Raw genomic sequence first — 17,648 nt, forward strand, 5'->3', positions numbered from 1 at the left:
CAGTGTTTGTATTTCTTCGTTTTCCTAACATAAACATCTCAACTAACTGAATCAAATTGGGCTACGACAATGATCATCATAGCAACCTGGAAATAGTAATTATTATATTCGGTTTCAATATCAACAATATACTTGACTTGAAGTGTATCATCCAACTAGGATACTTGTTTTTTTTTTTGGCATGTGATATTAAATGTGCATTTTTTGTATTGAAATTTCGTTTTTATAATTTTACTTTCAACATTTATTCCGAGCTATCATAGTAGCCTGTACAATATCTCTCAATATCGATAAAATAATTTAAACTTTTTTTCCGTTCAAACTTAACCTCTAATCTATAGTACAATCAGTTCCGAGAAAAAGTAACCTTAACAAATATGACGTAACTAATACAATTTTTGTACAACTTAACACTGGCACTGGGAAACAAACAGTTCTGTTTCGGACGAATTCCATACCGTCCTCGGAAAAACAACTCTCTGTAATGCGAGCACAAAAGCCTCTGAATCGCTTTGTCACTAAATAACACTGTCTCACGTTTGAAACAAAATGTACACTTTGAAGGGGACTACCTGACCTGACTGACTAAGAATCACTCGTCTCTTTATACTCTGGGTGGCACCGTCGTCAACAATCACGATCACGTCAGCGTCACAGCCTACTGCAACAGCTCGTACAGAGCCGTGATGTACTGCTGCGCCATCTGGAGCGTCTCGTGCTTGGACAGTTGCCGATCGTTGCCCAAACTGGGCAACCATTGGCGCAGCCGGTCGAAGGCATCGTTCAGGCTCTGCATCCGTTTGCGTTCGCGAGCGTTGGCCGCGAGGCGGCGCTTCTTCTTGATCTGCGGCGCGACCGGCTTGCGTTTCCGCTTACCGGTTGCGGTTGCTGCGGTGGGGGTAGCGGTCGCTGTCGGGTCTTTTGAGAACATCAGAGCGGTAGAACAGGAGAGATCCGAAGTAGGCGTTGCCTGGGTTTCCATGGCGAGTGGTTCGGCTTTGATTTTCGGTTGGCGACGATATTGGCGCTTTTTGACGGGAAGTGCCGTGGGGGTGGGCATTTCCGAGATGGGGGTTGATAGCATGATGGGTGGCGATAAGGGTAGTTGAGAGGCTTGTTTGAGTAGATTTTCCTTGCACTCTTCGACGTCGATGAAGGCCGGTGAGCTGATCGAATAGTAGTCTGGGCTCTCTGATCCGAAACTGGACGGCGAAGGGGTCATCCAGGACTCCGGGTAGTTCGTTAGCTGCGATTCGTAGTTCGGTAGCATCATCATGTTGGACAAGTTCAGTCCCTGACCGTTGATAGTCGGGAAACTTCCGTAGTAATCTTCGGCAGTGATATGCTGCTCGATTTGCTCCATTTTTACGTTCACGTTGGCCGTTTCTTGTCCGGGATAGTAGTAATACTGGTGGTGACGACTGAAGTCCGTTGTCATGGTGGTTCACACTTCTTGAGATCACTTTCAATCACTGGCACAAATTAAGTGAATTCTGATTCACGCACAAACCAAGAGCGAAAGCAAAACTTCTTCGCCAAAATATGTTCCGAAACTGAACCAGAACCTGACCATCCAGGTACGTTTTATACCGTTCTCAGGATCAGCACGTTGTTTTTACCCCCACCCTCGCTTGGATGATCTTGATCATCACCTTTCTACACTATCCCGTGAGAAAGAGGAACCTTCATTCTCACGCTCTCTCAGTTTTCCCCTTCGAACCGAAGGAACGAAGTGAAATGTGAAACGAAGCATGTAACCCAGTGTTGCCACAGGTACAGATTATTCTGTAAAAGTACAGATTTTTTTCAACTTTTTGGTACAGATTCTGTACGGTACAGATTACAGATTTTCAGCAAAAGGTACAGAATGGTACAGATTTTTTGAAATTGAGAAAAAATCATTAAAATTCAAATTTAAAACATTTTTAATACTGATATTTTTGTTCTTAAAGTTCAGAAATTGGTAACAGTATACTTAAATTAAGTGTTTTCCATAGTTTAGCCTGAATGGTTTGCTCTTTTTTGTGTATTTTAAGCGATTTTAAATCAAATGTGGTGCAAATTTGGTACAGATTTTGAGTACAGATTTTTCGAATGTCTGGTACAGATAAAAAAGATTTTTGAGCCTCCGGTACAGATACATGTTGAAGGCTAGTCCACCATGGCCACGCAGGCCATAGCGAGGCTAGCTCCGTCGATGACTGTTTCTGTTTCAAACTAGACGGCTGCCGACTGATACCTCAATCAGCAATCGCTACACTCTTTATTCATTCCAGGTATATACAATTGTTCAATCTTCTTCAATAACAACATACCTACGCCAACAAATCTACCTCGCTCCAACACTCCAAACTCGTACCTGAAGGTTCGACGCTACCCGAGCGTTCAACGCTACCTAACTTCCAACACTCCTCCTTAGCGTCGCAGCCTTCCAAAACACGATTACCTCCTCCTGGCTCGAAGCTCCTTCTCACTCCAACGCTTGGCAAGTGGCCCAACTCCGACGCTTGCACCAGCTCTACACCAGTTCCGAGCTCCGACCAGGTCCATCTCCGAGCTCCACCTTCATGTTGTCTTCCGGATCACTCCTCCTGTCGCCAACCTCTTCGTCCAGGTGCGACCACCGAGCTGCATCCAATCCAACAAACCTCGAGCTCCGTCCGGTGACCAGCCAGCAGTCATCCAGTTGACCCGTATCGCCAACATTCCCATGGATTCTGTCCTCCGTTGCAGCCAATCCATCCGCCCAAGGATCCCGTACTGCGACTCCGCGGCTTATGCGGCCGATCCTTCTCCCGGTCGATACGTGCTGTGGAACACGCTCCTGGGCCCATAACCTGTTGGAGGCTAGTCCACCATGGCCACGCAGGCCATAGCGAGGCTAGCTCCGTCGATGCCTGTTTCTTAATTACAATGAAAAAAGAACTCTAGACATCTTCCATCAAACTAGACGGCTGCCGACTGATACCTCAATCAGCAATCGCTACACTCTTTATTCATTCCAGGTATATATAATTTGACTATCTTCTTCAATAACAACATACCTACGCCAACAAATCTACCTCGCTCCAACACTCCAAACTCGTACCTGAAGGTTCGACGCTACCCGAGCGTTCAACGCTACCTAACTTCCAACAATACAAATGTGGCAACACTGATGTAACCGAAAGAGAGAGAATCCGGAGCAAAGAGCGAGCATGCGCCCAAACAAACGACGAGGTCCCAAAAATAAGGGGAGGAAGAATGAGCCACGTGCCGGCTAGCCAATCGGGAGGCAGCTCATGGCCTACTATCTACTTTGCCGCAGAGAACTGGTTGCTGGAAACGACAACAGCTGTACATAACCGGGTCGAATCGCGAAGTGGATAGAGAGGCGCAGCAGGCAGGATCTGGACGCGAGCAGCGTTGGGTTGGATGGAAAGCGGAAGGATGTATAGGAAAAAGGGATGCAACAATCCTTTCGCAGGAAAAAAAACTGTTGTTGAACCAAAATCTAGTCTTCCTATCAGTGAGATAGACAGTTTTTCGTTGTTTATTTTTTAAGATTTGGCAACAAAACGCAACAAATGCAAGACTATTCTGGAGCTCGATTTGAATAGGTCGTATGTGCTTTTGTCGATATAAAATTCGATCAGTTTATTTTAGTCATTGTAGCAATATGGCAGATATTTTGCAAACTTTCAATGATGGAACAGAAAGCCTGTTTTGTGAGGATTCTGCTGTTTGTATCAACTTTGCTCAATTTCAACGGTTTTCGCTAAAATAAGCGAATCCAACTGATCGAACTTTCAATCGACAAAAGCACATACGACCTATTCAAATCGAGCTCCAGTATTGTCTTCTTCTACGTCTTTTTGAATCTTCCCTTCTCAAAATGATTGAAATACACGACACGGAATAAAAAAAGGCATGTTTGTTATTACATGGTTTGACAAATCCGCCATTGTTCTGTTTTGATGACAGTTGATACACAAGACGAAGTAGAGAAACCTTTGATATCTCATGCCATATATGTCACAATGACTTAAGAGCTGTCAATGTATCTTTTCTGCGTCTTATTGAGAATGTCAGAGTAATTGACAACAGGAAAATGACAGCTCTATGAAACGTCAAATTTCACAAACATAGAGCCAAAAGCATAATTTACAATACTATTCTCCAAACTAAATTAATATAAAATAAAAACAATGTTCTAGAGTTCCACATGGCCAAAAAGTCGAAATCGAAGGGAAGTGGGCTTAATCGATATACGCTTATCCATTCTGACAAATTGGAACACTTGTTCGGTCGGTCGGTCGATCGGTCGAGCGATGTGAGGAAGCAGCTCGAAGGCCCGAAAAAGGATGGTGCTAGAGCTACAAAAACAATTTTTTATGTGATTCCGATCATTTGAAGGTGAAACGAAAAAAAAAGAAGAAAGCAAAAAACTATTTCCGATGGAGGACCTTATTTTTTGTGCACGCTATGTATTTTTCGAAGAGTTGCCACTTCCGAGGACGGCAAGGAAGTTACGCAACATATGACGCTACTTTCGTAGAAGAAAAACTGTTCATACTATTCCTCTATCAAATCTAAATTGTAACATTTTCGATGACAGATACGATGTGCATGGTTGTTGTGATTTTACAAGTCTCGTGCAATTATGCAACAATCGAAGCAACCTGAACCACAGAGAACAGACATCCAGGCTAGAACAAATTTCATTCGGAAAGCTGTGTAAGGATTTGAATCTTTACTTGAGTAAGGTTGCAAACCAATATACGATGACAACACTAACGCCACCAAACACCATATTGCCACAGTCAGTGGTGAATTGAAACATTTCAAGTGGTGAATTTAATTAGTATGGGAAATTAACCGATTGCAGCGCCACGCTATTGCCACTTGTGTTGCCGATTTCAAATGGCCGTTAAATTCCTTACACAGATTTGGAACTGGACTTGGATGTCTGTTCTCTGTGCCTGAACCATGTTAACGTTTTTTTTTTGCTTACGTCAAATGCTACCCATCCAAGTGCCCACAGGAGTCACCATCTGGCACGCGCATCAACCGTCCGTCGTCTGCCTACATGGCCTACCCCTCTAAAGATGTCCTCCCTCTCACTCTGCTTCCATCTCTTCAGATCAGTATATTATGATTTTTTTTTGCTCTTTGATAATTTTTCGAGCCTGCTGGCTGCGGCTGATGGTTTTAATGATGTCTCGCCAAGATCGAACACGTGTTCGATCGCTTCTCCTAGTGAGGTATACCGATCAAACACAAACAGATTCGTTCTAGTTCTAAAGTGATGAGTTTTGATGATGCTTTGAGATACCGATAGTTTGTAGGACCTAACAGTGTGCGAAATAATTGATGGCATACTGTAAGTGTCTGGCCCACGTACAGTACAGTGGATGTTCGATAACTCAATAAAGCAAAAAAGTTGAGCAAAAGATCGAATGAAGCGAGAGAGCGAAAAAAAATCGGACAGCGCGATAGTGGACAACCAAATCGACCGGAAGAGCGAAAAAGCAGATAGAGTGAAAGAGAGCATGGAGCGAAGGAGTGAATGGCGAGAGAGAGAGCGGATGGAGCAAAAGAATGAATGGTGCGCAAGAGAAGATGAAGCGCATGAACAGTGGATGAAGCGAAACAACGAATGAAGAAAAAGAGCGGAAAGATCAAAAGCCGTTTGGTCGAAAGAGTAGATGGAGCAAAAAAGCAAATGGATGGAAAGAGCTATTGGAGTTCGAAAGCGAATTGAGAGAGAAAGCCTATGGTGCCACAGAGCGTATGGAGAAAAAGATTGGATGGTACAAATGAGTGGATGGAGCGAAAGATCGGAGGAGTCTGAAGCGCGGATGAAGTTAAAGAGCAGATGCAGCGAAGAAGTGGAAGGAGCGAAAGAGTGCATCATCGACTTATGAAGCCTCAGCAAGCCCTGTTTAAGGTTAAGCTGTCGTGCATCCACCTCCATGGTAGTCTAGAGGTCTAGACTAGAGAAGAAAACAGCAGATGAAACTTAGTAATAGTTGACGCGGAAAAGCAGATGGAGCGAAATAGCATATGGAATGAAAGAGCGGATGGTGGGGAACACTGAATTGAACGATAGAGCAAAGGAGCGAATAGAGTAAAGAGAGGATGGAGCGAAGAAATGGATGAAGTGTAAGAGCGAATGGAGCAATAGTGCGGATGGATTACAAAACAAGATAGAAGAAAAGAGCCCATGGAACGAAGAACCGAATGGAGTGAAAGAGCGGTTGGATCGGAAAAAAAATATTGAGCGAATGAGTGGTTACGGCGAACGAGTAGATGGAGCTAAAAAACAAATGGAGTTGAAAAGTGTGGTACTCTGTGTGGTACCTTGCTGATAAAACACCTTGGAACTGAGTAGGTATTTATATAAATTGAATATATGAGGATCAGTGTGTTGTTGTGAGGGAAGCAGACAGTTGGATCTGGAGGGCGGAAAGAGAGTGACGACGTGTGAACGGTAACAGTAAGGAGTAAGGTTCCGCTGGTTTCTTGAATTCCGGAACCGTTTAGAGATTTCGACAGAGGACTGATTTTGGGGAATCCCACAGTGGCGACGAGGATGGGATCCTGGATTTGATAAGGAGGTGAAGTTGAGATTTGTTGGTGCTGAGAGTGTTTTTCCCGCGTATGAAAAGCAAATCTTTTGCGTTGGAGATTTGGGTTGTTGCTGCTGGATTTGACTGCACAAAGTGTTGCCAATAATGATTTGGAAATTGGCTGTTGGCTGGAGACCAGTTTTTTTGATGGTTGGAGTGGATTTCGGTTGCAGGGTCGTGTAGCACAGGTTTGGTCACGGATGTCTGATATTGGTCATGTTGGTGCAACCCAGGTTTAGAGACGGACAGAATGCATTGGAATATTTGATTGTGAAATGTTGCACCCAATTGGGTTGTTTAGTGAATAAAATATTGCTATTTTCTACAGCCTAATCGAAAGAGCTCATTTTTCTGAGTATAACGTGATTTTATTGGATTTCAACGCCTTTGTTTTGATGGTTAAATTAACAAAACAGTTTTGATTTTCGTGGATAGAATGACAGTTCAATCGTTAAAGTGACAGTTCGACCCGAACAAAAAATTTTTCCCATACAAACTTTAAATGCATTTTAAAAATAGTTCACGGACTCCAAAAATTATGAAATTTTAGATTTCGACTAATTTTTGGGCGGAGAATCCGATTATGAAATAATCCGGATACCCCTAAAGAACCCAATTGGTGGAATGCTAAAGAATGTGAAATGCTCTCGGAGAGCGGTTTGAAATGAGAATGGTCCCGGAGACCGATGCTGAAAGTGGCTGGTGGCGGTGGGTGCAATGCACAGCAGAGCTCCCGGAGACCGTAACCATCGAAAGCGGCTGGTGCATGACACAGTGAAGCTCCCGGAGAGCGTAAACAAATGGAGGTCCCGGGGACTGTAATCAAATAAAGCGGCCAGTGCGCAGCACGGCGTAGCTTCCGGCTTGGGAGCGAGAAAATGAGGTCCTGGAGACTGTAATTAAACTAAATAGATGGAGCAAAGCAGCTCTTAAGAGTGAAATGGGAGTCCTGGTCGTGGAGACTGACAATTCGAAAGCGATGGTGGTACGATGAACTGTGTTAACGGTAAAGTTGAAGTTTGACACTGCAAATCCATAGACGGCGGATTAGATTATCGAATCGATCTACGATGGGTTTAGATGAAAAGTTTCCTCAATTTCATGAACATAGCGCATGGTTGTGCTTTTGAACTAAATGTACAAATGCATGCAATGGTCTGTTGCGTTCCAGAGGGGAATAAAGGTGGACAAAGTACAAGCGGTTAAGAAATGACATCGAGAGGCATCAAAGATCACGAATATTTCAACAGGCTACCTGAGAAATACGTTATTTAGCAAATCGGAAATCCATGGAAGTGGAGTCTGATGAAAATATTGGCATGGCGTTGTTATCCAGGAAGTCAAGAGTCCTGAAACGAAAAAATAACTTTTCGGAGCATTTTGCCAATGGAGCAGGAAATGCTATCTGTATAACAATTTATTTGAAAACTTGAGGAAAGTAAAGTGGGTAACCAGTAGCACGATGATGCTATAAGGGTATGAGTTCAACTCCAGGTCGAGTCAGAAACTTTTTGCGATTGAAGTTTCCTTGACTTCTTTGGGCGTGGAGTGTCTTCGTGCCTGCCGCGCGATGTACGTGTAGGTATCAGGTATCAGATATACGGCTCAGGCGGCACGTTCTCCACCGAACGGGAGATTTGTGCCTCGCACTTCATAGCCAATCATCACTTACCCGAAAGGAAAACTAGAAGTAGGGAAGGGAGAAGGATTTTTAAGGAAAGGAAACATAAAAGAGGGTAAGAGAAGATTTATTTCATACAAACACCCCTAGTGGGATACTAATATGAATAATTATCTCCTGCACCCCCGAAAGGATACTGGAAATAAATAAGCCTGGCATTCGATTTAAATAGGTCGAATCTTCATGGGAATCACAGAACAAACGAAATATTCAAATCAAACGCCAGAAGTACAACTACATCTCAACATCTGCTATGGAATCGAGCATCCTAAAACTGGACGATTGTTCCTGAAGACGTTGAGTAAAATAGAAGAAATGAACACATGAGCTCATTTCTTTGATGAAAAGCGAGCGAAAATCTTTTGGAAGCCGTAGTTTACCGCAAAATTTTGCTGCTTCAGAAGATTGAGAGAATCATCACTGACGCTACAGAATAGCAGTCGGTGACCCTTCTCAATTGGATTGCTTTTGTTAACCCTCCAGGAGTTCACCTGCAAAGTAGGATTTTGAAAATTCAATCTATTCAGAATGTCATTCTGAGTTAAATCTTCATTCGCATTGCAAGGTATGTTCAGGCAAATGCTGTTCTGATGAAGATTAAAAGATTCTATAACGAACTTGAAATCATCCTTCGCTGTCTCGTTGATTACCATCAGCTTTTGCCTCAACCAGTCATGGCTTTCCTGGTTTTCAGGTGAAAACCAGATCTTGCCAAATCTGAGTCCGAAGCCAAAGAATGATGGAATGAACGAATCTGGCGACATCTGATAAAGAAGAACATAGGCTAGAGGAACTGGTTCACTTTGCGTGAATGAGGATGAAGCATCTGCCACTTTTAGCATTTTTTTTATATGAAGATCTACTTTTTCTTTGACAGATGCTTCATCCTCATTCACGCAAAGTGAACCAGTTCCTCTAGCCTATTCAAGTCCCTTAACAACTCATCCTTCAATGCGTTATCAAATAAACCTTTGATTAACTTTATTTGAAAACGCAATGAAGCACGAGGATCACTCACCTCTCCTTCCAAGGTAAGTTTTTTACCAGATGAAGCCACCTTTCGGTTGTGCTTCTTTCTCTGATTCTTAGAGTAATTTTTACCCCTAACGTTAAATCCTGTACTGTCACCATTAGCAAAAGTAGACGGCTTTACGTTTACTGGTTCATTTCCAGCATACTGCGTATCTCCAAGTGCACGTCCAGTAAATGCGCTTGAAAAACCTTCAGTTTGCAGTCCTGAACCAGCGACAGTATTACCTACTTGCTCAGCCATTATGACGATGCGGTTTATCGAGAACGACCCGTAGTCGGAGGCGACAAAAAGGAAAAGAATGATAATCTGAAATCAAAGTACCCTTCAAATCCCAAGTCAGATTGTTTGCTCACTAATACAAATAAATTGCAAAGAGAGTTTGAAAACTTAGATGTAAGTTAAGAGCGTCAAATACAAATCATTTATTCAATGCGGTATACATGGAACCCCCAATACACCAAGTGTGTGCATCTGAAAGATTCTAACGTATACTAACATTTTTCAAACAAAGTGCGTTTCACGCTTCGATACATACACAAATAGGTGTTATAATCAATACAAACATAGAAAAGCTTATACCATAAGATTCCGCGTTTCCCAAAACCCAGATTTTGCGGTTCACTAGTTTAACAATAGCACACTAAATCCAATTAAGATAAAGCGAGCTACTGTTTGATTAGGGTACCGCAAACATAAGTTTGGGAAACACTGTTCTTCAAAATGTCCATTGCATACGTTTATAAAAAGCACACGCAATTTCGTCTTGATAGTATTTTACACTTATCACCAGTACACATTTCGGATAGCGAGCTAACTTTTGCATATTCGTACAGAATACGTCGAAAAATTCTCTCACTATGAGCATACTGACTCAAGCTAATTGAAGAGGAGATACTCCACAGAATGAAACGAGAGCACCACAGAACTTGCAGTAATCTAGTACTTCACGATATCGTTTTGCTCTTATAACTAATACAAGAACTGCAACTGTAAGTGAATATTGAAAAACAACAGCATTCCTATTATTATTTTTCAATAATTTACGCAGTATAAATGCGTGATCAGGTACCTATGCACAAGAATGTTTCCAGAGGAACAACATGCAACAAACATAGCCGAACTATTCGTCTAATTACCTACCGCTGGGTGGAAACAGTTCGCAGAATTCTCAGATTCTCATGAAGAGACTTTCTGAGTTAATACTCACCACACCACAAAAGGAGATGAGAAACACATACACAATAGCACTTACATACATATCATACACGTGTGTAGAAAATCTAACATCAAGTTGATGGCAGACATGTCTGTTGAATTAGAAATAGATTTCACAATATTTCTAAACACTATTTACGGAATGAGGCATTGAACTTCACTTCCCCCGTAAAGATTGTGACACAATATCACTAAATCAGTCGCCCAGGCACTGTTAAAAAGCGATAGCACATTAAATTACATAATATTAAATGCACCATCGCACTAGCGTCCACTACCCATGAACACCACCACTACCACTACAATTTATTTGAAAACTTGAGGAAAGTAAAGTGGGTGACCAGTAGCACGATTATGCTATAAGGGTATGAGTTCAACTCCAGGTCGAGTCAGAAACTTTTTGCGATTGAAGTTTCCTTGACTTCTTTGGGCGTGGAGTGTCTTCGTGCCTGCCGCGCGATGTACGTGTGGAGGATGGTCATCGTAAGAGGAGGCTCTCAAATTGGTAGCTGTGGATGTGCTCATGGAACGGGGCTGAAAGTCAGGTTACGCAAAAAAGGAAGTGAGTGGGATTGAGGCTGAAATCAGAGTGAAGTTTTACAATGTGAGTTGAGATTTTTACTCCAATTGGAACAGACCCAAAGGTGAGGATTGAGTGTATTATGTCCGCTGCACTGGGGAAAAAAAATGAAAAAAAACGCATTGCAACAATGAAAAACTAATTGGAAAATTGCTGAAGGGATTGTTAAAAAAAAAACTATAAATAGATTAAAGTGGTTTAGTTTCAAGTATCATTAAATCAAGAAATAATACAGATAAGATGGAAGCCAACAAAAAAAAGAGTGTTTCGTCTATTGCTATGTATGAGCGAATGAGATTAGAGAATTTCCAAGAACTAAGCAAGTACTGATTCTTTACAGTCGTACAAATCGCACATTTCGAAAGGCGGAGTTATTTTGCCGGCCACTCAAGAGATGCAAATGCAAATCTCTGAGGTTTGGATTTAGAAGTTACATTAGTGTTTGGCAATGTGGGTTGACACAGAAAAAAAAGAAAGGTAAGGAGAGGAGAGCAGTAGTGAATATAAGGAAAACATGAGCAGAACTATGAGTTTTAGAAGGGGGCTTGTAGGTGACGAGTTGACTCATTGATATCTCGGTTAGAGGTGATCAAGCGAAATAGAAAGCCTTTTATAGAAAGGACTCCACTTTGTAGTGAACACGAATAAATTATTTTGTCAATGTTACATTTGTGAAAGGCTCACCCGAGCGCCTGGTTTATGTGATGGTATGCCCACCTACCTACATAACTTGATCATATGCTCTAAGCATATGCTATGGCAATAAGGACACTTGATACAAAGGCATTATGCAGCAAATAAGAGCTGTAAAACAGCAGCTACATCCCCAGCAAACTTATGGCGTAAGAGAAACAAATAACCTTCATTTTGGCTGATCCGCAAATCTGTGGGCGTTAGGGTAAACTATCTATAGATTGAAGTAGACCTTCCATTTCTTAGAAAAAGGAAGATGTGGTACTCTGTGTGGTACCTTGCTGATAAACACCTTGGAACTGAGTAGGTATTTATATAAATTGAATATATAAGGATCAGTGTGTTGTTGTGAGGGAAGCAGACAGTTGGATCTGGAGGGCGGAAAGAGAGTGACGACGTGTGAACGGTAACAGTAAGGAGTAAGGTTCCGCTGGTTTCTTGAATTCCGGAACCGTTTAGAGATTTGGACAGAGGACTGATTTTGGGGAATCCCACAAAAAGCATATGGATGAAAAAAGAGTTCGAGAACGGATGGGTCAAAGGGTTCAAAAGCGCAGATGGGATTGACGGAAGGAATGAACGAAAGAGTAGATGAAGTGAAAGTGTGGATAAATGTGGATGTGGATGAATATCGTCTACCTCCGTTGGTTTGACCTATTCTGATCTGAATACCTTTTAATTCGACCCCGCTAATCTACACATCGTTCAAACTAAAATGGTTCAAGTGTTATTCTGCTCATGAAACGTGAGACAGAACGCAGAACCCAAACAAAACAGCAAATATTGTCGGGCCGCCACCAAACCGGACTTCGCACAATCAAGTCGCGACGCGACCCAACTAGCGACGTTTTTTAATCATGTCAAAAGTAGTGCGCATCCTTCCCGTTGTTGTCAGCAACACAGCGCACTAGATGCGAAACAGTTGCAACACTTGTGGACCAAGAAAATGGCAATTTTTGATTGAATGTCGGTCTTGATTCCAACCGGATAGACAATAAGATTACCAAGAGTAGTGTGCTTTTTGATAACCATAGCGTTACTAGAAGTAAGTTAAAAATAAACCCCGTTGATTTGCATGAGGTGCCGTTACAACCGACGGGAGTAGACGGTAGAGCAAAGGAGCAGATAGAGTGGATTGAACAAGCACCAATGTTGCCCAAGCTCAAGCTAAGTCCGTCCGTATCCGAGCTCCTCCTGATCACCATATGTACCCTTCCAGCGCACAGTGGTCCAGATTTGAAAATACCTGGCAAAAATTGCCAAATCATAGTAGTCTGCTAGTTTTAGCCTATATGAATATATTGGAGTAAGATTTAGCGCTCAATTTCATTTTTAAGGCATTTTCATTTTTTGTCGATTTCTTCGAACAAAATCCGAACAAAATTGATGTTTTTCATACAATTTTACTATACACATATCATCATGGCACTACTGTTTTGGCAGCTCTTGGCAGTTGCATTTTTCTTTAACCGATTCTGCATACATAAACGAGCATTTGAACGGATTCTCCACGCGGGGAGTAGCGGGGAGCTGTAAGAATTTCTCGTACTAATGACATAAAATGTCAATTTTGAAGCCAAAAGTGTCAGCAGGGCTTGCTGAGACTTCGTATGTCGATAATGGATCCTAGGATAATGGTGGCCAAGGAGGAACATAACAGTCTTAGGGAAGATTCAAAAGTTACGTCCATCGTTTTTCGGGATTTCTAGACCCCCCCCCTCCCCCCTCTGTCACGCAATTCCTCTATACCCAATACACGTACTGTCACACTTTTCTAGACCCCCTCCCCTCCCCCAAATGTTGGACGTAATTTTTGAACGTTCCCTTATAGGCAAATCAAACGGAAGCTAACGATCCCTCCGTATCTGGTGGCAGGAATGAGAATCCTATGAAAAACGTGACTCCGCCAAAATTTGCCATGGCGCAGCAGCACTTTTTCATATCGAATTCCGCATCGTAGAGAAACAAACGAGCACTTTTTGAAAAGAAAATTTAATTCTCTTTCAGATGCGCTTAGATCCGGTAGGTACTTACGAACATTTTATGTGATGAATTTGAGGAGCTCTTGCTGTGCTTCCGGCGGACGATCTTCCGGATTTTTTGTTAGCGGGCCAATCCGGTGTCTGTCGGCGTGGGCATGAAGCATCATGATGGTAATGGAAGCCATTACCAATGGAAAATAGCAACTATTTAGGCAAAATATTAGTTAAGACCAAAAATTGCATTTTTGATGTAAACAAACGATTATCTCCTCATCCAACTTAGCGCCTCTACAATTGGCTTCTTTAGCGGTGTTGAGATAATTCCATATTCGGAATCTGCATGGCAAACTGAGCCGAAATCCAAATTTTCATGAATTTTGGTGCCCGGGAACCTATTTAAAAATCAGTTTGAAGTTTGTATGGAAGCGATTTGTCGAATCACCCCTCGTCGCATTTTGTACTGGGCGGAGCTGTCAAGCAGTTGCCCTGCTGTCAAAAGGTGATTTAGAAAAATCTCTTTGAAAATGATTTTAGGAACCAAAAATAAGTTCAAAAAATCTGAAAAAAAATCATAGTGGTTCAGAAAAAGGTGCTCTTTCGTATAAAACCAAAAAATCAATACATTTCTCTAAATTTAAAAACCCAATTGGGGGTCATTCGAATTTTTCTATGGCAACTGCGGCAGCAGCATCTTTTAAAATCTCCACTAATAAGATTTTTAACCCAGTGCTTGTTCATGTCAGGACCCACACTTTACTTCCCTTACGAAGGAAGATTCCCGATTTAGTTTATAGTTAGTCGGGAGTGGGATTCGATTCCAGACCATCGGCAGCAGAGCCCTTGAAGGTAGCTAGAGGGATACGCCTGAAGTAATCACTTACGACAAGCAGTCGCAGAAAAAATGCGAGGGAGTTGTCAAGGGAAGAGCTACCAGGCTGCGCTTGCAAAGCCTGGCGGTTGTTAACTCCGAAAGTGAAAGGCAGTAATGCCAGAAAGTCGGACCCTCAGCCAGGCGTCTCGGAAAGCAGATAACGGTGACCCAGAAAAAGGCCGGCCCAACCCGGGCTGAAGAGAGCAGCGGGTTGCGATCGTAGGTCCACAGCCACCACACATTAGATGGGTCAGGAGAAGGACGCCCGGGCCCAGGGGCAGTGGACAAGCATAAGAAGAAGAAGAGTAAGTAGAAAGTGAAATATGAGCTTAGAGACGCTAAGCTAATGAAACGTAGAACGGCAGGAGCCAAGCGCGAGAAGAGAGACTTAGACTTATTCTTACTCTTGTTCTTGTCATTGTTCGTGTTCTTGCTTCTTGTTTCTTGCTTCTTGCTTCTTGCTTCTTGCTTCTTGCTTCTTGCTTCTTGCTTCTTGCTTCTTGCTTCTTGCTTCTTGCTTCTTGCTTCTTGCTTCTTGCTTCTTGCTTCTTGCTTCTTGCTTCTTGCTTCTTGCTTCTTGCTTCTTGCTTCTTGCTTCTTGCTTCTTGCTTCTTGCTTCTTGCTTCTTGCTTCTTGCTTCTTGCTTCTTGCTTCTTGCTTCTTGCTTCTTGCTTCTTGCTTCTTGCTTCTTGCTTCTTGCTTCTTGCTTCTTGCTTCTTGCTTCTTGCTTCTTGCTTCTTGCTTCTTGCTTCTTGCTTCTTGCTTCTTGCTTCTTGCTTCTTGCTTCTTGCTTCTTGCTTCTTGCTTCTTGCTTCTTGCTTCTTGCTTCTTGCTTCTTGCTTCTTGCTTCTTGCTTCTTGCTTCTTGCTTCTTGCTTCTTGCTTCTTGCTTCTTGCTTCTTGCTTCTTGCTTCTTGCTTCTTGCTTCTTGCTTCTTGCTTCTTGCTTCTTGCTTCTTGCTTCTTGCTTCTTGCTTCTTGCTTCTTGCTTCTTGCTTCTTGCTTCTTGCTTCTTGCTTCTTGCTTCTTGCTTCTTGCTTCTTGCTTCTTGCTTCTTGCTTCTTGCTTCTTGCTTCTTGCTTCTTGCTTCTTGCTTCTTGCTTCTTGCTTCTTGCTTACTTCCAAGGATTCCTCCAGATTTTTTTAAAGTCTTTCTTCTATGGATTACTGCATCATACTTATACCACAGACAAACAGACGTAACACTTGCGAAATTTCCATCGACCACGCTTTTAACGATCATTTTAAATTTTCATAGTTGTGGCTTTCACAATCAGAGGCGCGCACATCGTTTTGCTATGCGTTTGACGTTTCACACTAGCGCCTTCTGTTGACGATATTGCACAACACAGTGATTCGTGCAACTTTTCCACCAGGTGGTGGTAGTGTGAACTGGGCGATGGATTTTCATGAAAATCGCTCAAGGTGTTTGTGGGGTATGAACAAAGCTGAGTAGCATTCCCCATGCGTGTATTTCCCCTAGCAAGCATCAGTGACAGCCAGCACCATGACGGGGTCGTCGTCAGTGTGATGCTGCCTCATTGACGAGTGGACTGTTGGTGGAGCAAGTCGCCATCACCGTGAGGTTTCGTATTATGCCAAGTGATTCTAATGCAGTTTGCTAAGATGGCTGGGAACGGATTGTTCCAAAGAGTTGCCCGGTATTCACAGTGTTACGTCTGTTTGTCTGTGCTTATACACACTAAGATCAGCTCGGTATTTTCCCCATCTTTTTACTGAGTTCTCAACAGCAGATTTAACTCGGTACGCTCGGTTATCCCTTTTGCTGAATACTCTGTAAATAAGTTAACGAGTTCTGCAAATGAACTGTCAAAAATTACAGATGAACGGTAAATATCGTTAATGATGAACGGTAAATATTGATTACCGAGTGTACCGAGTTAAATCTGCTGTTGAAAACTCAGTAAAAAGATGAAAAAATTACAGAACTCAGCAAAAATTTTACTGAACTGGAAAATCAGAATCTTAGTGTGTACTCTCCTGCTTATACTGTAACACGAAATTTGACGTTTGAGCGGTGTCGGCACCAAGGCCGGCACCTTCAAGGTTAATATATAAACCCAGTGAGATTGTCATATCAAAAACTATTGCAAAAACATACTCATGTGAGTGCACGAGCTGATTTAAAAAATGTGTGTATTTAACATATTCCATGTCTACTAAATGTCTACTCAAATGATATGTACTAAAAATGTGCAAGCCGAACACATTTCCTGAGCGTAGCCGTTTCAGCGTGTTTGGAAGGAATTTCTCGACCTATCTTGATGCATGAGAAATTCCATTCTTGAATCGCTGAAAGTTTCTGCCAGGAATCGATTGAGAAATTTCTTGAGCAGAATTCCTTTTGAAAAAGGAAACTGGGCTTAAGTGGTTGTAATTATTGCCATAAATTTTCAAACCTGGAACACTGTGCAAACATAAAAGATATCACGGCGTGCATATGGTGAAGGTTTATCACAAAAAAATAGGCATCGCCAAATCCGCCGTTTTTCGAAAATATAGACTTCTAGCTTTCATTTAACGTGTTCCCCAGAAAAATCCACCGAGGGATCCCGAACAACTTTTTCAGAATACTGTTTTTCCCCATACAAAATGCACGGTTCCAAATTAATCCCTATTTTTACTTAACAAACATACCCAATTTTTGTATGAAAAAGTTCCCCCGATGGAATATTTCGATGTTGGGCTTGAATGAAAGCTGGTAGCGTCAACTTTCACGTAGCGTAAAAATTAGCGATGCCCATTTTTTTGTAATAAATTTGTTCTACCAGACACACCGTGATATGCGACACCAAACAGTCATGCAACTTACGAAGGCGTCACACGCTTCAGGGCTGCCAGGAACACGAAAACCAAAATCGTTCACAAGCATTAAATGTTTAATTCACTAAACTAAGGTCGTTTAAGATCGTAGCCCAGTTTTGTTTTCAAACTGAATCGCTCAAGAAAGTTCTTGACCGATT

General features: G+C 42.2%; 1 protein-coding gene across 1 annotated transcript; it reads right to left on the reverse strand.

Moving 5' to 3' along the window:
• Positions 1–226: 226 nt before the first annotated feature.
• On the reverse strand, positions 227–1,636 carry LOC109432038 (basic helix-loop-helix transcription factor amos-like). Its single transcript, XM_062851000.1, has one exon. It carries the CDS (start codon positions 1,436–1,438, stop codon positions 659–661), a length of 780 nt encoding a protein of 259 aa, XP_062706984.1. The 5' UTR covers positions 1,439–1,636; the 3' UTR covers positions 227–658.
• Positions 1,637–17,648: the final 16,012 nt, after the last annotated feature.

The sequence above is a fragment of the Aedes albopictus genome, chromosome 1, assembly GCF_035046485.1.
Source record: "Aedes albopictus strain Foshan chromosome 1, AalbF5, whole genome shotgun sequence".
Lineage (NCBI taxonomy): Eukaryota > Metazoa > Arthropoda > Insecta > Diptera > Culicidae > Aedes > Aedes albopictus.